This window comes from Rhinoraja longicauda, chromosome 12 (genome assembly GCF_053455715.1).
Source record: "Rhinoraja longicauda isolate Sanriku21f chromosome 12, sRhiLon1.1, whole genome shotgun sequence".
Classification (NCBI taxonomy): Eukaryota; Metazoa; Chordata; class Chondrichthyes; order Rajiformes; family Arhynchobatidae; genus Rhinoraja; species Rhinoraja longicauda.
The window spans coordinates 27,545,050-27,571,379 of NC_135964.1; the positions used below are offsets into that span (position 1 = coordinate 27,545,050).

General features: G+C 42.5%; 1 protein-coding gene across 5 annotated transcripts in view; it reads left to right on the forward strand.

The window, feature by feature from the left end:
* The window catches only part of mcf2la (mcf.2 cell line derived transforming sequence-like a), a 164,551-nt gene that overhangs the window by 44,672 nt on the left and 93,549 nt on the right, over window positions 1-26,330 (forward strand). The window contains exon 1 of one of the 5 annotated variants that reach the window (XM_078409293.1): window positions 23,601-23,667. The exons of 2 other annotated variants lie outside the window; for them this stretch is intronic. Coding sequence is in view for 1 of the 3 variants with exons in the window: in XM_078409289.1 (XP_078265415.1) it covers window positions 25,874-25,946 (73 nt within the window). In the remaining 2 variants the exon portion in view is untranslated. Of the gene's footprint in view, window positions 1-23,600; window positions 23,668-25,826; window positions 25,947-25,970; window positions 26,047-26,330 lie in introns of those variants that run through there. 2 more of the 5 variants (XM_078409289.1, XM_078409292.1) reach the window with 2 other exon arrangements.

Here is a 26,330-nt window from a genome sequence, read left to right on the forward strand (position 1 = left end):
TGCAGTATGGTGTGGCGTAGTGGATGTGCAGTATGGTGTGGCGTAGTGGATGTGCAGTATGGTGTGGCGTAGTGGATGTGCAGTATGGTGTGGCGTAGTGGATGTGCAGTATGGTGTGGCGTAGTGGATGTGCAGTATGGTGTGGCATAGTGGATGTGCAGTATGGTGTGGCATAGTGGATGTGCAGTATGGTGTGGCATAGTGGATGTGCAGTATGGTGTGGCATAGTGGATGTGCAGTATGGTGTGGCATAGTGGATGTGCAGTATGGTGTGGCCATAGTGGATGTGCAGTATGGTGTGGCATTGTGAATATTTTAATCCAGCGCTTTGCAGAGGGTTTGGATTGTGTGTGTTTTTGTTTATTTGTCTAAGATGTATGGGTGGGGATTTACATATGAGTATATAATGTCGTTGGTTGGATTGAGTCAGTGGACTTTGAGTTGCAGAGATATCTAGATAGAGAAGTATGAGGCGAAAAACGGTCTGGAAAATTAATCCTGGTGGACTTGTGCTGGCAGATATGTTTAATATTTGTAGGCATGCATCCTGCAGAACATGTATCCAGGGATACACTTCCATTATAAAATTTAATGGCAATACGAACATGGGCATTGTGGTAGTCTATGTAATTTTACATGTCTGGTATGACCAGGAGTAATCTCTAACCATATATCCTGCTTTTAATAACTTTGGTTTACAAAAATCGTAGGTCTTATGTATCGAAATTCTTAGTTTTAGAATGAACTAGACCAAGTGGACCTGTTGCTTTGGTGCAGCACTCTCTCCTCCCCCCCTCCACTCCCTCCCTCCCTCCCTCCCTCCCTCCCTCCCTCCCTCCCTCCCTCCCTCCCTCCCTCCCTCCCTCCCTCCCTCCCTCCCTCCCTCCCTCCCTCCCTCCCTCCCTCCCTCCCTCCCTCCCTCCTCCCTCCCTCCCTCCCTCCCTCCCTCCCTCCCTCCCTCCCTCCCTCCCTCCCTCCCTCCCTCCCTCCCTCCCTCCCTCCCTCCCTCCCTCCCTCCCTCCCTCCCTCCCTCCCTCCCTCCCTCCCTCCCTCCCTCCCTCCCTCCCTCCCTCCCTCCCTCCCTCCCTCCCTCCCTCCCTCCCTCCCTCCCTCCCTCCCTCCCTCCCTCCCTCCCTCCCTCCCTCCCTCCCTCCCTCCCTCCCTCCCTCCCTCCCTCCCTCCCTCCCTCCCTCCCTCCCTCCCTCCCTCCCTCCCTCCCTCCCTCCCTCCCTCCCTCCCTCCTCCCTCCCTCCCTCCCTCCCTCCCTCCCTCCCTCGATTTAAACTTTAAAATGGGAATAGCTTTAAAAATATAACACCGATTTCAATGAAACTTCCTCCATTAACACCAAAGGGACGACGGTGAGTAAGGTGGGCCTAAAATCGTCGCGCTATCATGTACCGTTTTGGCTGTAGTTCAGGGACAAACAAACAAACAAACGAGAGTTTTAGTATATAGATAATCAATTCAGCTACCGCTTGAAGAGATTCACAAATCTTTACAGTACCCTTCCTTTTTTTATGCCTGAAAAATCAGGCTCCAGTGTTTGGACTACTTGTCATATTTTTTTAATGTTCTTATGATCTAGACATGACCATTTGGCCCACTAAATCTATGCTCCCTTCAGAGCAATCTAGAGTCATACAGCATGGAAAGAGGCCCTTCGGTCCAACTTGCCCACAGTGACCAACATGCCCCATCTACACTAGTCCCACCTGCCTGCTTTTGACCCTTATCTGTTTAAACCTACCCTACCCATTTACCTGTCTAAATGTTTCTTAAATGTTGCAATAGTGCCTTACTCAAATACCTCCTCCAACAGCATGTTCCGTGCACCCACTACCCTTTGTGTAAAAAAGTTACCCCATAGGTTCCCATTAAATCTTCCCCCCTCACCTTAAACTGTGTCCTCTGGTTCTCGATTCCACTTTTCTGGGCAAAAGACTGTGCATTTACCTGATCTATTCCTCTCATGATTTTGTACACCTCTATAAGATCACACCTCATCTTCCTGCACTCCAGGAAATGAACCCCTAGTCTGCTCAAGCTCTCCCTATAGCTCAGTCCCTCAAGTCCTGGCAACATCCTGGTAAATTTTCTTTGCACTCTTTCAAGCTTGACAAAATCTTTCCTACAACATGATGACTAAAGCTGAACACAATACTCTAAATGTGGTCTCACCAACGTCTTATATAGCTGTAACATGACCTCACAAATTCTATACTCAATATTCTGACTGATGGAGGCTGATGTGCCGAAAGCCTTCTTGATCACCCTATCCCCCTGTGACACCATTTCCAAGGAACTATGCACCTGCACTCCTAGATCCCTCTGCTCCACAACACTCCCCAGAGCCCTACCACTCACTTTGCAGGTCAAGCCATGCTACACTTCCCAAAATGCAATACACCTCAGTGGCACGGTGGCACAGTGGTAGAGCTGCTGCCTTACAGTGCCAGAGACCCGGGTTTGATGCTCACTACGGGTGCTGTCTGTACAGAGTTTGTAAATTGTCCCTGTGACCGCGTGGGTTTTCTCCGGGTGTTCCAGTTTCCAAAGACGTACAGGTTTGTAAATTAATTGGCTTCGGTAAAAATTGTAAAATTGTCCCTAGTTTGTAGGATAGTGCTAGTGTACAGGGATCATTGGTTGGTGTGGACTCGGTAGGCTGATGGGCCTGTTTCCACGATGTATCTCTAAACTAAACTAAACTCTTATTTCTGTATATCAAATTCCATTAACCATTCCTCAGCCCAACCAATCTAAAAAAAAGACAAAGTGTTGGAGTAACTCAGTGTGTCAGGCAGCATCTCTGGAGAACATGGATAGGTGACGTTTTGAGTCCGGACCCTTCTTCAGACTGTCTTTACAAAATAAGACACACTGTGTTACTCCAGCACTGTCTTATTTTGTAAACCAGCATCTGCAGTTCAGAGCATTCTCGTCATTCTCTTTCCCTCACTTATTTGCTTCTAATCCATTCTCTCCTATTTGCCTTTCAACTTTCCTCTGATTCTCCTGCTGCATGCCCACTGTACAGCTAGTTTACAGCAGCCAATGAACCAATCAAACAGCAAACATTTGGGATTTGACAGGTAACTGGAGCACCCTGGGGAAATCCATGTGCAAACATATAAATTCCAGTTTCCTGGCTTGAAATTCTGCAATGAATGGAAAGACTTTTTACCTTGTGAGTTCCTCCTAATATCTTAAAGAAATTGATCAGATCACCCTTAAATCAAACGAGTGCAACCTGAGTTGAATCCTTGAAGTTCATATAATATTCTGATGAATCAAGACTGCACTCCTTCCAAGGCTAAGAAATACATTCCAATGCTGATGGAAATCGGTGTGGCCTAACCCAAACTTTGAATGGTTGTAGCTTGGTATTCAAGTCTTTAGATAAACAGATCAGCATTTCAATAATCTTTATGATTGATTGTACATCTGTTCATATCACCTGCATGGACTTCCACTGTTATACCATAATGCGGCACAGAAAGAGACTACTCAACCCATTCATGCACTGATGGCTTTCATACACCTACCACCCTTTGTGTCAAAAAGTTATCTGTCAGGTTTCCATTCAATCTCCCCCCCCCCCTCCCCTCACCTGAAACCTATGTCCCCTGGTTCTTGATTTCCCCAATACTGGTTTGTTTACCCGATCTATTCCTTTCATGATTTTGTACATAAGATTGAACTTTATTTTGAAAGTATGACCCTTGGTTCTAGATATCCCAGCCAGGGAGACATAATCCATATCCTGTTAAGACCTATATGTTTCATTAAGATCACCTCCCAGTAGATGTCTAGGACAAATCCATTATTCCCGAAATTAATCAGATGAACTTTTGGAAGTATCCTTTCTTTGGTAGTAAGATCAGATTTAGTCACACCGGGGCCCTGTGCAATTTGAAGACAAATCCGATCCTCCTATTGTGAAGGTCTACTTAATTGCTTGCTATTACTGCACATTAACCTTTGGTGATTTGTGTACCTTTGAGATTCTCACCAGGTAAAAAGTATTGTAGCTATCAACATTTTTAACCAAAGTTAACGACATCACTTTTAATTCACAAATTCCTTCTGCCATTTTTTGCCTATTATACTTAATCTATCGATATCCTTTAAATTCTCTCACTCACACTGCCACCCAGCTTTGCCATCAGCTAATCCAGCATCTAAACAGTGCATCAGCTGGAACCAAGTGCTTTGTATTGGCTTTGTGAATCCTGACTTTTGTACTCCAAGCCCCTTTAAAAAGCTTAGGATCCCATATGTGTATGCGACTATTTGGTTAATCTATCTTGTCACCTTCCAAGAACTGTCCACATCTCTCTCTTCTTGCACCTTCTTTAAAAGTATATCATTTACAGTCTTTGCTCATTCTTCCCATCTCCTCACAGTTACCAGCAATGCATTTTAGATGACCATTTCTTCCCCATTCCTTGCATATTTTGTCTCTAAGGCATTTACTACCTTCTTCAAGGTTTATTACATATGAGTTTCATTTCATTTTCCCCAAGTCCAACTAATTTTTATTGTTCAGTATTCTGATATTCTTTTTGGCTTTGACGGGATGGCATCTCACTGAAATCAGTTTGCCATAGTTTTCCTGTTTGTATACTCATTAACTACCGTTCAATTTTATGCTTCCATCTGAACTGTAGTTGGGAGTTAGATATATTTGCATATGTAAAGAAACATACTGTTGGAAAGAATAACATTCACTTCCAACTTGTATGATGTCTGCAACATTATACATAATTTGGTTAAATATTCCAAAAATGCTACCCCTATTCTCAATTCCTCCATCTCCACTGCATCTGCTCTCAAGATGAGACTTACCATACGAGGACTTCCAAGTTGTCCTCATTCTTTAATGAACGTGGTTTCCCCCACCTGTCAAAGATGGATCCCTTACCCGCATCTCTTCTGTGTCCCAGAGTTCTGCTCTTGCTCCCTCTCCCCCCAGACGCAACAAGGACAGAGTTCCCCTGGCCCTCACTTTTCATCCCACCAGCCTCTGCATTCAACACATGATCCTTCAACAAGAGTCATAGAGCTATATAGCACAGAAACAGGCTCTTCGGCCCAACACGTTTATGCTGTAAATTGTCTAGCTGAGCTAATCCTGCCCATATCCCTCCAAACTTTTCTGATCAATGTACTTGTACAAGGGTCTTTTAAATTATTTCACTGTACCCGCCTCTAACTCTTCTTTGTGTCACATATGCACAGCTTCTGTGTGGAAAGAGTTATTTGTCAGATCACTTTTAAATCTTTCTCCTCTCACCTCAAACTTATTCCCTTTAGTTTAAAATGTATATACCCTGGGGAAAAGACTATGACTATTCACCTTATCTACGCCTGTCATGATTTTATAAACATTCTGTAGGGTCACCCCTCAGCCTCCTACACTCCTATGGGGATTAAAGATTCAGCCTAGCCAACCTTTACTTATAACTCAAACCAGACTTGGTAACATCCTCATAAATCCTTTTTGCAACCTTTCCAGCTATCATTGCATTATTATTTAGTACACAAGAGGGAAATCAGGAGGACAAAAAGGAGAAATGAGATAGCTCGGCATATAAGGTAAAGGAGGATCCAAAGAGAATCTGTAATTGTATTAAGGGTAAACGAGTAATTTGGGACAGCATAGGGCCCCTTAAAGGTCAAAAGAGACTGTCTATGTGTGGTGGCACAGAAGATGGGCAAGGCGTTAAATTAATGATATTCATCTGTATTTACTGTGGAGAAAAATGGATACTAGGGAACTCAGGGAAGGTAATAGTGATCTCTCCTCTCTTTACAAAACAGGTCTGAAAATACGCTAAGGTAGATCAATATCCGGAACATGATGAAATGCATCCTAAGACATTGTGGAAAGCAATGAAAAAAATAGCATATCACCGGCAGATAGATGTATCATTAACATCTATGAGTGAGGTGATGATAGACTGGAGGAGAAGCATAGAAAAATCTGAGAGGTATAGATAGGAGTATTGCATACAGCATTTGGAGTATTGCCTGCAGTTCTGTTTGCCATATTATGGGAAGGATGAGGAGGCTTTGGAGAGGGTGCAGTGAAAATTTACCAGAATGTTGCCTGGATTAGAAGGTTTCAGCTGCAGGGAGAGGTCGGATAGACTTGGATTGTTTTCTCAGGAATATCAAAAATTGAAGGGAGACTTAATAAAATCATGCGAGGCACAGATAGGGTAGATAGTCCAAGCCTTTTTCCCAGGGTGGAAATGTTCGTTATGCTCACTCGAGAGCATAGCTAATAGGTGAGAGGGGGAGAGTTTAATGGAGATATGCAGGTCAAATTTTTACTTCGAGTGGTGGGGGCCTGGAACGCATTGCCAAGGGTGGTGATAGAGGCAGATGGGCCTGCTCCTGTGCTGTATTATGTTATTTATTTATGTTCTAAATATTGTTTAATACTGTAAAATTTCTTTAGCTACTTGACCTGGATTTTGGTGTAACCTTGCTAAAAGTGATGGAGCTTGAATCCTCAATCAGAGGACACACTGGCTGTTATTCTCGGAACAATATCACCTGACAGGATCTATTAAATCCTCATAGGGGCCCTTAGGGAGGTTTTAAACAATCGACCAAATGCCCAGATGATTTTACTTCTGCATGCTTAAGTTGTTAATGTGAGAGTATTCCTAAAAACAGGAATTGTAAGCACATTTATCTTGATCTTCACCAAGTTTTAACAAGTCCAAGAGGGCTGCACATGTGTGTGTGTGATTCCACCATATTCAAGTAGACCCTAGAGTCACCCAGACTGCCGGGTGACTTGTACAATATTCTCTGGTGTGTAGTACGGGGTGAGACATCAGTCTTGTTGCTGTTGCTCAATGCGAGAATGAGTAGCACCACTCCTAAATTGCTTATCAAGTAAATTGACACAATGAATAATAACCCAGTTTCCTCTTTGTATAAGAACAGTGTTGAAACGTGGCTGCAGCTGAAGTACATGACAGGTGTGTTTTGGAAGCGTTGCTTCTTTCATTTTTATTTAGAGCTCGAATGACTGCAGGTGTTAAGTATCGCAGGAGTTAATGGTATTGTAAGGTCAGTAACCGAAGGTCCATCGGGTGGAGGGACAATTCTGTTTATTGGGATGAGAAAGTGCTTGCTGTGGTAATCACCTTATCAATCTATAAATGTGTCATCAATGGTGGGAAGGGTCTTCTGTGTGATATTATTGGTGGACATGGATCTATCTGCCCCACAGTTAGTGGAGCAGGAGTTGTCAGTGTTACTGTCGCTGAAGCAGGATGTGGCTGCACACTGGAACAGTTTCTGTCACGGACGGTGGAACTGGTCAGCGTCCCAGATGGCAGATCCACACAGTGACATAGTCATAGCATGGAAACAGGCTATTCGCCATGCCGACCAAAATACTATCTAAGCTAGTCCCATTTGGCCCATTCTCCCCTAGACTATGGCTATCCATGTACTGTGATGGGGAGGGGGGGGGGGGGGAGGGGGAGGGGGGCGGAGGGGGAGGGGGGGAGGGGGGGTTGGTTGCAGCATCACAGAGGAGAAGGTTGGATCCATCTTAGAGTTTTTCTTAGAGTAAGCCAGGATTTTTAACTCCAAACTGTAACTTTAACTTTAAACCAAAATGGTCATCTCTGTGTGGAGCTGCAGGGGATGGCCAAGGTCCTGAATGAGTATTCCTCTATTGTTACTGTGGAGAAAGACATGAGGACTGGGGAACTTGGGGCAGTTAATGGAAATGTCTTGCAGACAGTCCGTACTATGGTCTAGGAGGTGCTGAATGTCTGAAGGCGTATGAAGGTAGATAAATCTCCTGGGCCTAATCCGATATATCAGAGGACACGGTGGGAAGCTAGAGAAGCTTCCGTGGGTGCAGGGTGCGTGGGTGCGGGGGAAGGAGAGGGGAAGTTTTGTTGCCTCCATCACAGTGAGGGGGTGTTTGGAGTCACTGTGATGGATGTTTGTGTTGGGGTCGTGTGTCCTGTGTTCTTTTCTTTTTTTGCTGTGACTGCTGAAATTTCGTTCGGTGTTGTGCCGAGTGACAATAAAGTTTTGTTATGTTATGTTATGTTAAGAAACTACAGGTGGCTTGGCTGAGATATATTCATCATCATTAAACACAGATAAGGTACTGGAAGACTGGAGGATGGCTAATGTTGTGCCTATATTTAAGAAGGACTGAAAGGAAAAGCTAGGGAACTGTAGATCAGGGAGCCTATCATCTGTGGTAGCTAAATTACTGGAGAGTATTCTGAGGAATATATGCGTTTGGATGGACAGGGTATGGTTTGGAATAGTCAGCATGGTTTTGTATGGGAAATTGTGCCTTACAAATCTGAGTACCCAAAAAAGGTTGATGAGTACAAAGCCATAGATTTGTCTATCTAGACTTCAGAAAGGCATTTGATAAGGTCCACATGGTGGGGTGCTCTGCAAGGTTGGATTGCAGGGGATCCAGGGAGAGTTAGCTGACTGAATTGGCTTCATGGAAGGAAGAATAGGGTGATGGTGGAAGGTTGTTTTTCAGACTGGAGGCCTGAGACTGGAGTGTGCCTTGGGGATAGGTGCCGGGCCCATTGGTGTTTTTGGTCTACATCAATGATTTGGATGAGAATGTAGAATGTAGAATTTGTAAGTTTGCAGATGACACCAAAGTGGGTATGTCATAGAATGCAAAGATTATCAAAAATTACAGCAGGATCTTGATGAGTTGTGCAAATGGGCTGAAGAATGGGCAATGCAATTTAATAATAATAATAATAATAATAATAATAATAATAATAATAATAATAATAATAATAATAATAATAATAATAATAATAATAATAATAATAATAATAATAATAATAATAATAATAATAATAATATATCTTTTGTCAAGAACAACGAGATTAAGATTGCAACCTCCGTATCGATGCTATAAAAATAAATAAATAAATACGGTAAAAAATAAAAATAAAAAATTAGGTAAAAGTACAAATAGGTCCATGTACACTGAGGTTAAAAATTAAGGAGAGGAAGTATAACATAGCAAAGAAGAGTGGGAAGACAGAGGATTGGGACTCTTTTAAAGAGCAACAAAAGTTAACTAAAAAGGCAATACGGGGAGAAAAGATGAGGTACGAGGGTAAACTAGCCAATAATACAAAGGAGGATAGCAAAAGTTTTTTTAGGTACGTGAAGAGGAAAAAAATAGTCAAGGCAAACGTGGGTCCCTTGAAGACAGAAGCAGGGGAATTTATTATGGGGAACAAAGAAATGGCAGACGAGTTAAACCGTTACTTTGGATCTGTCTTCACTGAGGAAGATACACACAATCTCCCAAATGTTCTAGGGGCCGGAGAACCTAGGGTGATGGAGGAACTGAAGGAAATTCACATTAGGCAGGAAATGGTTTTGGGTAGACTGATGGGACTGAAGGCTGATAAATCCCCAGGGCCTGATGGTCTGCATCCCAGGGTACTTAAGGAGGTGGCTCTAGAAATAGTGGAAGCATTGGAGATCATTTTTCAATGTTCTATAGATTCAGGATCAGTTCCTGTGGATTGGAGGATAGCAAATGTTATCCCACTTTTTAAGAAAGGAGGGAGAGAGAAAACGGGTAATTATAGACCAGTTAGTCTGACATCAGTGGTGGGGAAGATGCTGGAGTCAATTATAAAAGACGAAATTGCTGAGCATTTGGATAGCAGTAACAGGATCATTCCGAGTCAGCATGGATTTACGAAGGGGAAATCATGCTTGACAAATCTACTGGAATTTTTTGAGGATGTAACTAGGAAAATTGACAGGGGAGAGGCAGTGGATGTGGTGTACCTCGACTTTCAGAAAGCCTTCGACAACATGTCCCACATAGGAGATTAGTGGGCAAAATTAGGGCACATGGTATTGGGGGTAGGGTACTGACATGGATAGAAAATTGGTTGACAGACAGAAAGCAAAGAGTGGGGATAAATGGGTCCCTTTCGGAATGGCAGGCAGTGACCAGTGGGGTACCGCAAGGTTCGGTGCTGGGACCCCAGCTATTTACGATATACATTAATGACTTAGACGAAGGGATTAAAAGTACCATTAGCAAATTTGCAGATGATACTAAGCTGGGGGGTAGTGTGAATTGTGAGGAAGATGCAATAAGGCTGCAGGGTGACTTGGACAGGTTGTGTGAGTGGGCGGATACATGGCAGATGCAGTTTAATGTAGATAAGTGTGAGGTTATTCACTTTGGAAGTAAGAATAGAAAGGCAGATTATTATTTGAATGGTGTCAAGTTAGGAGGAGGGGGAGTTCAACGAGATCTGGGTGTCCTAGTGCATCAGTCAATGAAAGGAAGCATGCAGGTACAGCAGGCAGTGAAGAAAGCCAATGGAATGTTGGCCTTCATAACAAGAGGAGTTGAGTATAGGAGCAAAGAGGTCCTTCTACAGTTGTACCGGGCCCTGGTGAGACAGCACCTGGAGTACTGTGTGCAGTTTTGGTCTCCAAATTTGAGGAAGGATATTCTTGCTATGGAGGGCGTGCAGCGTAGGTTCACTAGGTTAATTCCCGGAATGGCGGGACTGTCGTATATTGAAAGGCTGGAGCGATTGGGCTTGTATACACTGGAATTTAGAAGGATGAGGGGGGATCTTATTGAAACATATAAGATAATTAAGGGATTGGACACATTAGAGGCAGGAAACATGTTCCCAATGTTGGGGGAGTCCAGAACAAGGGGCCACAGTTTAAGAATAAGGGGTAGGCCATTTAGAACGGAGATGAGGAAGAACTTTTTCAGTCAGAGAGTGGTGAAGGTGTGGAATTCTCTGCCTCAGAAGGCAGTGGAGGCCAGTTCGTTGGATGCTTTCAAGAGAGAGCTGGATAGAGCTCTTAAGGATAGCGGAGTGAGGGGGTATGGGGAGAAGGCAGGAACGGGGTACTGATTGAGCGTGATCAGCCATGATCGCATTGAATGGCGGTGCTGGCTCGAAGGGCTGAATGGCCTACTCCTGCACCTATTGTCTATTGTCTATTGTCTACAGCAGCTGTCACTGTGTTGTGATAAAGTCAGTTGTGCCAGATGATTATGGGTGCAAAGATAGATTATGGGGGGCGCTCAGCAGACTGATTCAGTGCAGTTATAGCTCTAGGGAAAAAGCTATTTCTCAGTCTGGAGGTGCTGGCGTAGAAGGCCTTATAACATCTGCCAGATGGAAGGAGTTCAAACAGACAGTGGCATGGGTGTGCGGAGTCCTTACAGATGCTGATGAGTTTTCTGAGGCAGTGCGTTGTAGATGTCCTTCAGGGCTGGGAGCTGTATCCCAATGATCTTCTGTGCTCTGGAGACGATCCGCTGAAGAGCTCTCCAGCTGCTGCTGTGCAGCTGAGATACCACACAGAGATGCAGTATGTTAGGATACTCTCTGTGGTGCAGCGGCAGAAAGTCACCAATATCTGTTGGGACAGACCAGCTTTTTTCAGCATCCTCAGGAAAAACAGCCGTTGCTGTGCTTTCTTGACCATTGCAGTGGTGTTACTGGACCACGAAAGGTCCTCTGAAATGTGTGTGCCCAGAAACCTGAAGCTGGACACTCGCTCCACTCTGTCCCCGTTGATGAAGACTGGAGCGTACTCCTCATCCTGTGACCTTCGAAAGTTGATGATCAGCTCCTTGGTCTTAGCTGTATTTAGGGACAGGTTGTTCTCTGAGCACCAGCTCGTCAGGTTCTACACCTCCGCTCTGTAGGCTGATTCATCGCCGTTGGAGATCACTGTTGTGTCATCCACAAATTTAACGATGGTATTGGTGGCGAATGCAGGAACACAGTCGTGTGTGAGGAGGGAGTAGAGGATGGGGCTCAGTACACAACCCTGTGGTGTGCCAGTACTCAGAGTGGGAGTGGAGGACAGGTGGGGGCCCAGTCTCACTGCCTGAAGGCGCTCCGACAGGAAATTCAGGATTCAGTTGCATAGTGACGAGCTGAGGCCTAGCTGGAGGAATTTGAAAGTGAGCTTGGTGGGGATGACAGTATTGAAAGCAGAGCAGATAAGTGCACTGGGAAGTATTTTAGAGCAGAAGGAGGGATCTAGGAGTGCAGGTACATAGTTCCTTGAAAGTGGCATCACAAGTAGACGCAGTGGTGAAGAAAGTTTTGGGTCCATCAGGCAGGGTATTGAGTATAGAAGTTGGGATGTTATGTTACAATTGTACAAGACATTGGTGAGGCCACAATTAGAGTTTAGTTTAGTTCACTTTAGAGATATAGTGTGGAAACAGCCCACGAAGTCCACGCTGACCAGCGATCACTCGTACAATAGTTCTATCCAACACACCAGGATCAATTTACAGAAGCCAATTAACGTATGTCTTTGGAATGTGGGAGGAAACAGGAACCGGAATGTGCAAACTCCGTATAGATGCATCCGTAGTCAGGATTGAACCAGGGTGTCTGGCGTTGTAAGGCAGCAATTCTACCACTGTGCCATTATGTTCAGTTTTGTTCACCCTACTATAGTTTAGTGTAATGTAAAGAAACAGACCCTTTGCACTGACCAACTATCACCTGTAAACTAGTTTGTAAACTATTTGTAAACTGATTTGTACCTGTAAACTAGTGCAATCCTACACACTAGGGACAATCTGCAGAAACGAATTAACCTACAAACCTATAGGAAGGATGTTGTTAAGCTGGAAAGAGTGCAGAGACTTAGAAGGATGTTGCCAGGACTTGAGGGCCTGAGCTATAAGGAGAGGTTGGGCAGGCTAGGACCTTGTTCCTTGGAGCTCTGGAGGGTGAGGGGTGGTCTTATAGAGATGTATAAAATCATGAGAGGAATAGATAGAGTAAATGCACAGTCTTTTACCTCTTTGAAGGGAATCAAGAACTAGAGGACAAAGGTCTAAGATGAGAGGGGAAAGTTTTTAAAGGAATCTGAGGGCAACCTTTTCACACGGAGGGTGGCGGGTATATAGCTCAAGCTGCCAGAAGTAATAGTTGACGCATGTACTATAACAACATTTAAAAGGCATTTGGACAGGTAATGGATAGGAAAACTTTTTAGGGATATGGGCCTAGTACAGTACATATGACTAGTCTAGATGGAGCATTTTGGTTGTCATGGCCAAGTTGGGCTGAAGGACTTGTTTCTGTGCTGTTTGACTCTGTCTTGTTTTGTACAATGAGAAAAATGAAAATATTATACCGTGAATCAAGGAAAATGTGTTCCATGGGTTGTGCATATATTTTCGTTGCGATGGGTTTTTATTTCAGCCATAGTTCAAAGTTGGTTTGGTTAGTTTGATTGAGGATCTGAGCCAAAATTGTGATGTGGAAGTAACATCAGCAATAGACGGATATAATTGAATGCAATTTGCTGCAAAGTAAGTTGCAATTTTGGCTTACACCCTGTACTTGGGGCTAGAGATACGTTTCGGGTGCAAACTCATTTGAAAATTATCAAATGCTAAATCTTTAATGCGTCAGGTATTGTTTAACTTTTGTTTTTAAAGATTTGTCCAAAATATATTATTGGATGTATTAAAGAAAGGCAACCTTAAAGAAAGGTGAATTTAATGTAGCTGAAAATAGATTTATCCCCAAAAAATAAACCATTGTTAATCTGCTACCAGTGAGTTACCTATTCAATTCAAACCACTTTCCAATTAAATTGTGGCACAGCAGCGCTTTAGCCAATACATAAAGAAAATCTTTGAAAAGCTTTTAAGACATGCCTGTCAATATACTCAAGTTCAAGAACATGCAGTTGGCAAGTTGGATAGTTGGCAAGCTTGCAGTGAGAGTGTGGCTGGGTTTGTGGGATGGCCGGTTTCTAGTATGATGTTTTAAAACTAAAGGAAAATAATTCTAATAACTATTACACTGAACTCAGAGTGATAACTTCAGACGCATATACTCCTGAAGATATTACCACAGTCTGAAGTTATGAAGATTGAAGTCTGAGTTTCTAATTGTTTGATGCATAACCCAAGGAGCGGGTATAATGACTCTCTTGCGATCTGAACTGTGTATAATGTATTTTCCTCGTACATTCTTTCTGAAGGGAATCCACAAGACCATAGGAATCAGATATGAACTACCCAGTGTTACAGGCAGTTAATGAACAAATGGGGTCAGAACCGTATTTATATCTGGCCTTGATTCATTCAGCTACAGAAAATTTAATAATATGATTGATGATTAATGATATGGTTGTTTGTTAGAAAGATTATTTCTAATCCTGATTAACCCTGGGCTTTGTCTATGCTAAGGCAGGCTAGCTCCCCAGACACAAAGCTGAGTTGCTCCAGCATTTTGTGTCTACCTTTCATTTAAACAAGCATCTGCAGTTTTTTTTCCTAGCTCCCCAGACAGCTTGTTACTATCCTTTGTACTATCCTCTACTTTGGGTTCCCAGCCAGTGGGGGTTAGTTATCCCACCAATCAGACATTTTAAAAGTTCCCCAATCTGCAAACTGTAAGAATGCTCCATAAAATAATAGAGGCATTAGCAGGTCTGAGAATTAAATTTCCATCCCTTTTCCCATATAATCTTTTCCAGCACCAAGCCTCCCACATTTACCGCTCTCATCACCCAAGGAACAGCAATTTAAATAAAATTAACAGGGATCGCTCTGCTTAATGGGCCTCCAGTAAAACTATTTCCCCTGTTGTGTTAGTTTGTGATATCAGTACAGGGCGACACAGTGGTGCAGCGGTAGAGTTGCTGCCTTACCGCGCTTGCAGCGCCGGAGACCCAGGTTCAATCCCGACTACGGGTGCTGTCTGTACGGAGTTTGTATGTGCTCCCCGTGACCGCCTGGGCTTTCTCTGATCTTCGGTTTCCTCCCTCATTCCAAAGACGTATAGGTTTGTATGTTAATTGGCTTGGGTTTGTATACATAGTATAATTGTCCCTAATGTGTGTTGACTTGTGTTAATGTGCGGGGATCGCTGGTCAGTGCAGACTCGGTGGGTCGAAGGGCTTGTTTCCACGCTGTATCTCTCAACTTAACTAAATTAAATTGCATCATGGCAACTGTCCACTTTTGTGACTCGGAATGAGCCACATGAAGACTCTTTATTTAGCAGAAGCAGACATTCAGGAAACATGGTGGAATAATCTCCAAGCAGAATGAATTTCTGCGTAATCTTGCGGAACTCAGAGAACTTTGAGCTTTCATATTCTTTAAGCATAAAGATAACAGCAGGCGGCTAAATACAGTTTCAATAGTTACAATTACGCCATTTACTTTGGAGGAAAACAAGTGACATGGAGTCATAGAGCCAGAATTAGTCTGTAGAATTACATTTTTACAATGGGAACACATCTTAACTGACAGGACTGCCCTCTGCAAATTTCAAACAGTTCCTATGGGAATCCAGACACACGTCATGGCCTTCTTTTACCACTGTATTGAGAGATAGCTTTTTTTGCAGGCACTGGTGTTTTGTCATGCGGGCTATTCTTGCCTACTTTGAAGACTGACTTGTTTCTATCACTGACTGATATATTTTACACTTTTCAGTGTCTGCAGCCAATTTTTTAAACACCTTTTTGTTCCAAAGTGCAGTACTTAAATAAAACTTGCTTCTTAATGTGACAAGGCAGCACAAATGTAAATACAAATTTGAATAGTCAGACATATTTTCAAATATATTCAAGAGAGTTGTATCTAATAGTCAGACTAGCTGATCAACTGCCGAAGTCAGCATAGTTTGTGAAGGGGAGAACCTGCCTGACAGATCTGTTGGAATTCTTTGAGGAAGTAACAAGCAGGATAGAAAAAGAGAATCAGTGGATTTTGTTTGCTTGGATTTTCAGAAAACCTTTGAGGTCACAAGGAATAGGAGTAGAATTAGGCCATTCGGCCCATCAAGTCTACTCCGTCATTCGATCATGGCTGATCTCTCTCTCCTTCCTAACCCCATTCTTCTGAGTTTGGACAGGTTTGAGAGATAGCAAAGAGTTAGCAAAGAAGTGGCAAATGGGACACAGCATAGCAAAGTGTACAGTCATGCTCTTTGCTAGAAGGAATAAAGGCATAGACTATTTTCTAAATGGGGAGAAGATTCAGAAATCTGAGGTGCAAAGGGACTTGGGAGTGCTGGTGCATGATTCACAAAAGGTTAATTTGCAGGTTGAGGCGGTGGTAAGGAAGCCAAAAGGAATGTTAGCATTCATTTCAAGTGGATATAAGAATATATCTAGAATGTAGAAGCAAGGATGTAATACTGAGGTTTTTTAAGGCGCTGGTCAGGCCACATTTGGAATATTGTGAGCAATTTTGGGCCCCATACCTGAGGAAGGATATGCTGAATTTGGAGAGGATCCAGAGGAGGTTTATGAGACCGATCCCAGAGATGATTGGGTTAGCGTATGAGGAACATTTGAAGGCTCTGGGCTTGTACTTGCCGGAGTTTAGAAGGATGAGGGGGATCTCATTCAAACGTACCGAATAATGAAAGGCATAGTCAGAGTGGATGTGGAAAGGATGTTTCCAGTCGTGGGAGAGTGTAGGGCACAGCCTCAGAATAAAAGGACGTACATTTACAATGGAGGTGAAGAGGAATTTCTTTAACCGGAGGGTCGTGAATCTGTGGAATTTATTGCCACAGACGGCTGTGGATACCACGTCATATCATATCATATCATATATATACAGCCGGAAACAGGCCTTTTCGGCCCACCAAGTCCGTGCCGCCCAACGATCCCCGTCCATTAACACTATCCTACACCCACTAGGGACAATTTTTTTTTACATTTGCCCAGCCAATTAACCTACATACCTGTACGTCTTTGGATATTTTTAAAGCGGAGATTGATAGGTTCTTGTTTAGTAAGAGGGTCAAAGGTTATGGAAAGAAGGCAGGAGAATGGGGTTGAGAGGGAAAAATAGATCAGCCATGATCGAATTGCGGAGTAAACTCGATGGGCAGAATGGCCTCATACTAAGTCTGTAGAATCACTGAAGGCATCAATAATATTTAGCATAAACTGCAAAAATCATGAAACGCTGTGTTCATTTTTTAGAAAACAGAAGGCTGAAAGTTGATCTAATTAAAATTATAAAGAGGGCTTAAAAAATATTTTGAAGTGTATTTGATGATCTGTAACCTGCAGGGCTACGGACCTGGTGAGGAAATCTGGCATCAGCACGGATTATTCCTTTATGACCAACATGGAGATAATGGACCATATGGCCTTCTATTGTCTTGTAAATTTTGTATGATTCCATCTAGTTAATCTCTAGAAGCTATTTTCAATGTGGGAAGTCTAAAACTGGGGCTGATAGTCACCAATAAAGGAATAAACTCAATCTCAAGGGGGATATGGAACAGACTACTGTATTGAACAGAAATTGAAAATGCTAAAAACACTCAGCAGGTCAGGAGCATCTATGCAAAGAGAAACAGTTAACATTTCAGGTCCGGTACTCTTCATCAGAACAGAAAATGAAAGAAACAAGTTAGTTTCGTTAGAGTAGTTGGGGAAGAGTCTGGTTTTGGTATTAGTTTATCATTGTCATGTGTACTGAGATATAGGGAAAAATGTTGTTTGCGCACTACATAATCAATTCATAATATATGTGAGTACAATAAAGCCATTACACAAGTGCAACAGGTAGTGTAAAGAGAAAAATGTCAGAGTATAGAATTTAGTGCTAGAGGAAACCCATGCGATCACAAGGATAACGTACATAATCCATACAGATAGCAACTGTAATCAAGATCAAACCTGGGTTACTGACGTTGTAAGGCAGCAACTCTACTGCTGTGCCACTGTGCTGCCCCTGTAGACAGATTATGATGGATGCAGAACCATGGGGTTGTTGTACTGGGTGACTTTAACTTTCTCAATATTGACTGGGACTTACTCAGGGCAAGAGGATTAGAGGGGGTAGAATTTGTTGGGTGTAACCAAGAAGGTTTCCTTACACAGTATGAGGATTGTCCAACATGAGAAGGCACGATATTGGGCCTTGTATTAGAAAGCGAACCTCGCCAGCTGACTGGTGTTGCGGTGGAAGAGCATTTTGGAGATGGTGATCACAACTCCATAAGTTTTAAGATTGTTTTAAGTAAAGATAGGTCTGGATGTGGGGGAAGGTACACATCCTTGCCTTAGGGCAAGGCAGATTACACCGTCATTAGGCAGGAGCTAGGGAGGGTAGATTGGGAGCTGTTGTTATTGGGTAAATCCACAGATAAAGTGGGAATTGTTTAAAGTCCAGCTGATCAATGTGCAGGATCAGCAAGTGCATTCAAGGAACAATGTACCTGCACTCCTAGATCCTTCTGCTCCACAACACTTCCCAGAGCCCTAACATTCACTGTGTTTGTCTTGTCCATATTAGACTTTCCAAAATGTAACACCTCACCATCTCTTTCACACTACCCTCTCTCACACTACTGTATTGAATTCCATCAACTAGATTCGTTTTATGACCTTTTATGTTTCACTCTAATGGGATTGTGGTATAGACCCTCCAATAGCCAACCAAGGTGGAGGGACAGATATGTGAACAGATCTTAGTGCAAAAAGCTTAGACGAGGCAGAATGTGTTAGGTCTTTCCAAGGGGATTTCCTGAAGCAGTATGTGGATAGTCCAACTCGAGGAGAGACTATTCTGGACCCAGTACTGAGGAATAAGCCTGGCCAAGTGACTGGTGTTTCAGTGGAAGTGTACTTTGGGAACAGTCATCACAACACCATAGGTTTTAAGATAATTATGAACAAGAATCAGGAATAAGAATCTGGACGTGGAGTATGGCTGATTATAATATTATTTGGAGGGAGCTACTGAGAATAAAGTGGGAGCATTAAAATGAAGACACAAGGAACTGCAGATACTGTATCAAGTATACTGGATCAAGTATTTATTAATACATAAGGCAGAATAGGGTAACTAGAGAGAGAGTCAGACCCCTCAGGAATCACAGTGGTCACCTCCATGTGGAGCCACAGGAGATAGGCACGGTCCTCAATGAATATTTTGCCTCTGTATTTACTGAGGAGAAAGACAGTAGGACAGAGGAACTTGGGGCAGTCAATGGAAGTGTCAGTGTTACGGTCAAAGAGGCGCCGAAGGTACTATCGTGTATGAAGGTAGACAAATCTCCAGGGCCTGAGGGGAGAAGGCAGGAGAATGGGGTTAGGAGGGAGAGATAGATCAGCCATGATTGAATGGCAGAGTAGACTTGATGGGCTGAATGGCCTAATTCTACTCTTATTCCTTATGACCTTATGACTGATCAGATATATCTGAGGACATTGTGGAAAACTAGAGAGGAAATTGCCGGAGCTCTGGTTGAAATTTACGAGTTGTCTTCAAATACAGTAGAGGGTGGCAAATGTTGCACTTCTATTCAAGAAGGGCTGCAGGGAAAATGCTGGGAACTACAGGCCAGTGAGCTTAATATCTGTAGTTGGAAAGTTACTAGAGGTTATTCTGAGGGGTAGGATACACAGGCATTTGGATTGCTCAGGGCTTATTAGGGATAGACAGCATGGTTTTGTACGTGGGCGGTCATTTCTCACAAATCTGATTGAGTTTTTGGAGGACATGGCCAAAAAGTTCGATGAGGGCAGAGCTGCAGACGTTGTCATACATGGATTTCAGTAAGGCATCCAACAAGGTTTCGCATGGTAGGCTGCTCTGGAAGGTTAGATCTCATGGGATCCAAGGAAAGATAGCTGAATGGATAGAAAATTGGCTTCATGGACAGAAGCAGAGGGCGATGGTGGAAGGTTGCTTCTCTGACTGGAGGCCTGTGATTAGTGGTGTGCCTCAGGGTTCGGTGCTGGGACTGTTACAGTTTGTCATCTACATCAATGATTTGGATGAGAACATACATGGCAAGATTAGCAAGCTTGCAAATTATATAAAAGTGGGTGGTTTTGCAGATAGTGAAGATGGTTGTGAAACATTGCAGCAGAATTTTGATCAATTGGCCAGGTGGGCTGAGGAATGGTTGATGGAATTTTATATGGAGAAATGTGAGGTGTTGCATTTTAGGAAGTCTAACATGGGCTGGACATACACAGTGAATGGTAGGGCTCTGGGGAGTGTTGTAGAGTAGAGGGATCTAGGAGTGCAGATACATGGTTCCTGGAAGATCGAGTCACAGGTAGATGGGGTAGTCAAAAAGGCTTTTGGTACATTGGCCTTCATCAGTCAGAGTATTGAGTATAGAAGTTGGGAGGTCATGTTGCAGTTGTATAATACGTTGGCGAGCGCATTGAGTTCAGTTCTGGGCAACATGTTATAGGAAAGATGTTGTCAAGCTGGAAGTGTACAGAAAAGATTTACAAGGATATTGCCAGGACTAGAGGGTCTGAGCTATAGGGAGAGGTTGAGTACGCTGGGACTCTATTCCCTGGAGTCCAGGAGGATGAGGGGTGATCTTATAAAGGTGTATAAAATCACGAGAGGAATAGATTGGGTAGATGCACAGAGTCCTTTGCCCAGAGTAGGTGAATCGAGGACCAGAGGACATAGATTTAAGGTGAAGGGGAAAAGATTTAATAGGAATCTGAGGGGTAACTTTTTCACAGAAAGGATGGTGGGTGTATGGAACAAGGTGCAGAGGAGGTAGTTGAGGTTGGGACTATCCCAACGTTTAAGAAGCTGTTAGATAGGTACATGGTTAGAACAGGTTTGGAAGGATATGGACCAAACACAGGCAGGTAGAACTAGTGTAGCTGGGACATGTTGGCCGGTGTGGGCAAGTTGGGCCAAAGGGCCTGTTTCCACACTGTATCACTCTATGACTCCATGACTCTAATTGCTGGAGTAACTCAGTGTGTCAGGAAGAATCACTGGAGGACATGGAAGGGTGACATTTCGGGTCGGGACCATTGCAGTTATTTTTTAGTAAGTTCACATTTGATATGTGGGAGTCATTTAAAAGCTAGCTGATAAGAGTAGTGGGCCAGCTTGTTCCAGTATTGATGAAGGATAAGGATGGAAATGTAAGAGAACCTTGGAAGACTGAAGAGGTGAATTTTGTCAAAAAAGTGAAAGTAAGCATATAAATTTATAAGTTTTAGAAAGATGAAATCAGACAGGACCTTTGTGAAATATAAAGCAAGTAGGAAAGAACTCGAGGGCAATTAGATAGGTCAAAAAGGGCCATGAAATGTCATTGACAAATCGGATTAAAGAAAATCCCAAGGCTTTTTATACATACATAAAAACAAGAAGGTAATAAGCGAGAAGGTAGGACTGCTCGAGGATAAAGGAGGGTATTTATGCTTGGAGTCAGAGAACGTAGGCAAGGTAGTAAATGAGTATTTTGCCTCTGTATTTCCCATCTAGAAGGACATGGAGGAAAGTAAAATGAGTGTGGGGATACTAATATGCCAGAGCAGTTTGAGAGCAAGATAGAGGTTGTGTTGGGATTCTTGAAGAGTATAAGAGTCAGGAAGACATGTCACAGCTTTATAGGATTTTGGTTAGGCCACATTTGGAGTAATGTATGTAGTTCTAGTCACCCTATTACTGGAAAGATGTGAAAGTTTTGAAGAGGGTGCAGAAGAGATTTCCAGAATGCTTGCCTAAATTAGAGGATATTAGCTATAAAGATAGGACAAACTTTGATTGTTTCCTCTGGAGCGTTGGAGGCTGCAGGGAGACCTGCTAGTAGTATATAAAATCGTGAAGAGACATGGATAGGGTAGAACCTTTCTCCCATGGCGGAAATGTCAAAAATGAGGACATCATTTTAGGTTGGGAGAGGCAACAGTTAAAGGAGATGTGCAGGCATGTTTTTGACACAGGGATGTGGGTGCCTGAATGCTCTGCCAAGATTGGAGGTGGAAGCAGATAGAATAGTGGCATTTAAGAGGCTTTTAGATAGGTACATGGACATGCAGGAAATAGAAACATATGGATTACATGCAGGCAGAGGAGATTATTTTTAAAAGGGATCATGTTTGACTTGCGAATTATGAGCCTGCTCCTGTGCTTTATTATTATAGGTTTGTAGATGATACCAAAATAGGTGGTGTTACAGACAGTGATATCGTGGACGATTCTACACCAATAACCACAAGTACTTGAAAGTGATGCCAAATCTGGCAACTCTGAATACTGTCTCAGTGTACTACTACTATACTCTTGCTGGAAGTAAGAATTTCATTGGTCTCGTTTTGGAACATATGACAATAAAACACTCTTGACATTTCCCTAGAGTGTCGCTACAGATGGGTTATTATCATAGCAGCTTCCATTGATTGAAATGAAAAAATGTGGCTGTTTCATACATAAACGTATTGTGAGAATACTTGCAAATGAGAGCATTAGTGAGTTAACTGAGCTGGTTGGATACAAATTAACATGTTACCCTGAGATCATGAATTGTAGTCATCTGGAAGTAATTGGGACTTCCAGGGGATGTGATTAAAGGAGGAAGTCACCAATGCCTTAACATCAATGCCTATGATTGTGCCATAATTTAAATTAGCATGAGGAACAAGCAGATATAATTAATAGTTGAGACTAAGTTTTTTGAATTTAGTTGCAATTTTTTTACACTGGCAGGAACTTTTAAAATTTACAGAATATACATCTAAATTTACACAGAGCATAGGTCTATGTTTTTATTGACAAAATCAAATCATCCATTTGTTATGATCAGATTAATAATTATAATGAATAACAAGTACATAGTTAGATCAATGTGATACACCAAGGGAGTGTCTCGATGCAGTTGTGAAATACGGCGCTGCATTTGTTTGCATTCATAATGAACCTATATTCAAAACTATGAGCATACTTCACAGTGGTTCTCTGTATATTTTGGTATTACAATATGAAATATTTGTATAAAGGTTTCAATTTAATTGCAAGAAAGAGGCTTTTAAGTTTGTTAGAAATAGCAGTAGATTTGAGGATTGCAAGCATTTTAGAACTCTGTGAATGAAGACCAAGATAAAGAAAGGCAAGATAGAAGACTGGAAATATAAAAGCAGACTGTTAAAGCTTTTGCAGGTTACTTCAAAGGGCCTACAATTGTCTTTTTGAGTCAAAGACCAGAGAATGTATAATGTAAAATTAAGGAATTGGCAGAATAATTAAACTATCACTTCACAGAAGATATGCGAAACATGCTGGATTTATTCAAAAATTAATGCAACATTAACTCGTGGGCATTGGAAGGGTCAAAAGGGGCCATGAAATATCATTGGTGAGTTGGATTAAGGAAAATCTCAAGGCTTTTTATTCATACGTTAAAAATAAAATGGTGTCCAGGGAGAGGGTAGGACCGCTCAAAGAAAAAGAAGGGAATCTATGCTTGAAGTCAGAGGATGCAGGTAAGGTACTAAATGAGTACTTTGCATCTGTATTCACCAAGGAGAAGGACTTGAAGGCAGCAAGTATCAATACAAATAAACTAAGGCAGTTTGAGATTGAGAAAGAGGTGTTGCTGAGGCTCTTGAAGAACATTAACGTGGATAGGTCCCCAGGGCCTGATAGGATCTATCCCAGTTTATTGAGGGAGGCAAGAGAGGAGATTGCGGGGGGCTTTGATGAAGAGTTTTGTTTTTCCTCTAGCCACTGGCGAGGTCCTGGAGGAATGGAGGGTGACCAATGTTGTTCCTTTGTTTAAGAAGGGGAGTGAAGAGAATCCAGGGATCTATCGGCTGGTGAGCCTCATGTCAGAGGTAAGGGAACTACTGGAGGGAGTTCTTAAATTAGATTTATTCTCATTTGGAAGAGGATGGGCTAATTAGGGATAGCCAGCATAGTTTTGTACATGGCAGGTCATGCCATTTACCTGATGGAGTTTTTTGAGAAGGTGACGAAGGAGATTGATGAAGATAGGATGTTGGATGTTGTTTACATGGATATTAGTAAGGTATTTGTTAGGGTCCTTCATGGTATTCTGATCCAGAAGATTAAGATGTAGAGGATTCACGATGACTTGGCTGTATTGATTCAGAACTGGCTTATTCATAGAAGACTGTGAGTTGTGGTGGAAGGAAGATATTCCGGCAGGAGGTCTGTGATCAGTAATATTCTGCAGGGATCAGTGCTTGGACTTCTGTCGCTTGTGATAAATATAAATGAGATATACATAGAGGGATGTGGGTCATGTACCGACAGATGAGATGAGTTTAACAGCATCATGTTCATCACGTTCCCATGCTGTACTGTTCTATGTTCTGTGTTAACTCCCTATACATCTTCCGAATGGCTGCAAGCAACTATTTGCTGGGCAGCTGGTTCCAGCATTTCTTGCTGCCCTCTCAGTGGATGCTGCAACTCTAGAGAGTTTTAGTTTCAGGCACCGGCTCACCGAGTCCCACTGACCAGTGATCCCCGCACACTAACACTATCCTGCACATGCCAGGGACAATTTACACTTGTACCAAGCCAATTAATATACAAATCTTTACATCTTTGGGTGTGGGAGAAAACCGAAGATCTCGGAGAAAACCCACACAGGTCACGGGGAGAACGTACAAACTCTGTACAGACGGCGCCTGAAGTCAGGATCGAACCAGAGTCCCTGGCGTTGTAAAGTAGTAGCTCGATCACTTCGCCTCCGTGCCGTCCTAAGGTGTCGCTTATTCCTAGATGTTTGTCTCAGATCTCACGCATCTTTTAAGCTGCAGCCTAAACAACCTCTCAGTGCCCTAAGATCTCACTTTTTTGTCCCATTTACCCCTGGCAACTTTTCAAAAGTAAATTTACCCTCACCCTGTTTTGTTCAGTAATTTGAGTTCACACTTCTACCATAATAAAGCAACTGACAAAGGGGAAATTTAAAAATACTGTTTTTAACATTATTATTTTGTTCAAATATACCCCCTGTGTAGGCAAAATTTACCCCCTGGGGGTATACTTACCCCAGGTTGGGAACCCTTGCCTTTGATAATTTCACAGAGAACCTACCACTACCCCTATTTCTGTTCACAATCCAGAATTTAGATGTGTTCAGAAATCACTAGAAGTTGTGAACTGTGATAATCCTCTATGATAATTGTTGATGAAAGTTATTTATGTGTGTATGTCCCTTTAAGGATGCTAATGCGATCGCATGATAATATGTTACCAAGTTAGATTAGCTAAAGACAGGCTTTAGACGTAATGAAGGCAACTGACTGCAGTAACAGGATTTGTGATACACAGCAATCTGCTTTATCTTGAATGCCAATTAGAGTTCTGCACAAATTGAGTTTGGGAAGTCTCCACCTAATGTCTAATGGCTTCAGCAAAAAAAAGCCCTTCATTCTGATAATTGATGTTTAAAGTGTTCAGTTGGATATTCTCAAGGACTGGGCTACACAGCAGGCTCATAATCAGTGTTTCTTTAGGATTAATTGTTTTGTTCCTAACTAAATGGAAGCCTAAAATAATTACGTTTTGCACTCTCACAGTTAGCAACCTATTAATTTATCTAGAAATAATACAGATTTCATGAAAGCATGTTGCATTAGGACCCTTCTCTTTTTTTTAACACCTATTATAGATTTCTAATAGTGGGTCCTGGAGCAAATGTGCCCATCTGTTGGAAGAAGCAAGCACAGCAAGTCGACTGATAGCAGACCTGTAACCTGAGGGCTCCATCTGCCCTTCTCATGCATTTAACACATGTCAGAGGTCAGAGCTCAAGAGCAAAGGGGTGCTTCCCCTGGGTCAGCATTTTATTCCACCAACTACAGTAATAAACAAGATTTTCAATACCTTTTTATATGGGACTTCTCTGAGCCCATATTGGCTGCGATGTTTCGAACAACTGTGCACTCTTCAGAATTACTTCATTGGCTGTAAAGCATTCTGTAAAGGCATTATATAATTGCCAGTTTGTTATCTCATGCTGAGAGCTGACATGGCTGCAAAACACAATGGATTATTCCTCAGAATATGCTGCTCATATTCAAATCGAAAAGCATAGCCTACTTTGCATACCGCTCTAGCACGACACTGCAGCTGACAGGTAAAAGCCACACTCTTGCCGGTGTAAATTACAGCCTTTGTTGCAGATGGTGCATCCCCTGATGTAGACGAGTCTTATTGTTTGAGTTCCTCAGCATAAGGTTTGTGTTTAAATTTAGTTTGATTATTATTAACCAGGAAGGAAGCCTGAACACGCAGAGCCTTCCTTCAGGCAGCATTGTATTTGATGTTGTAATTGATTTTTAAATAAGATGAATGGCTGTCTTAGCTTTACCACAGTGCTTCATATCGGTCTTGCAGACATTATAAAGACTATTGATTACCTCAGCTTTATGGTAAGAAGGACAGGGTTGACTGGATCTTGTGTTAGTTGTTGAAAAGTTGGATAAATGGCTGAATTCTCCTAGCTTGTTTGTGGTTCTAA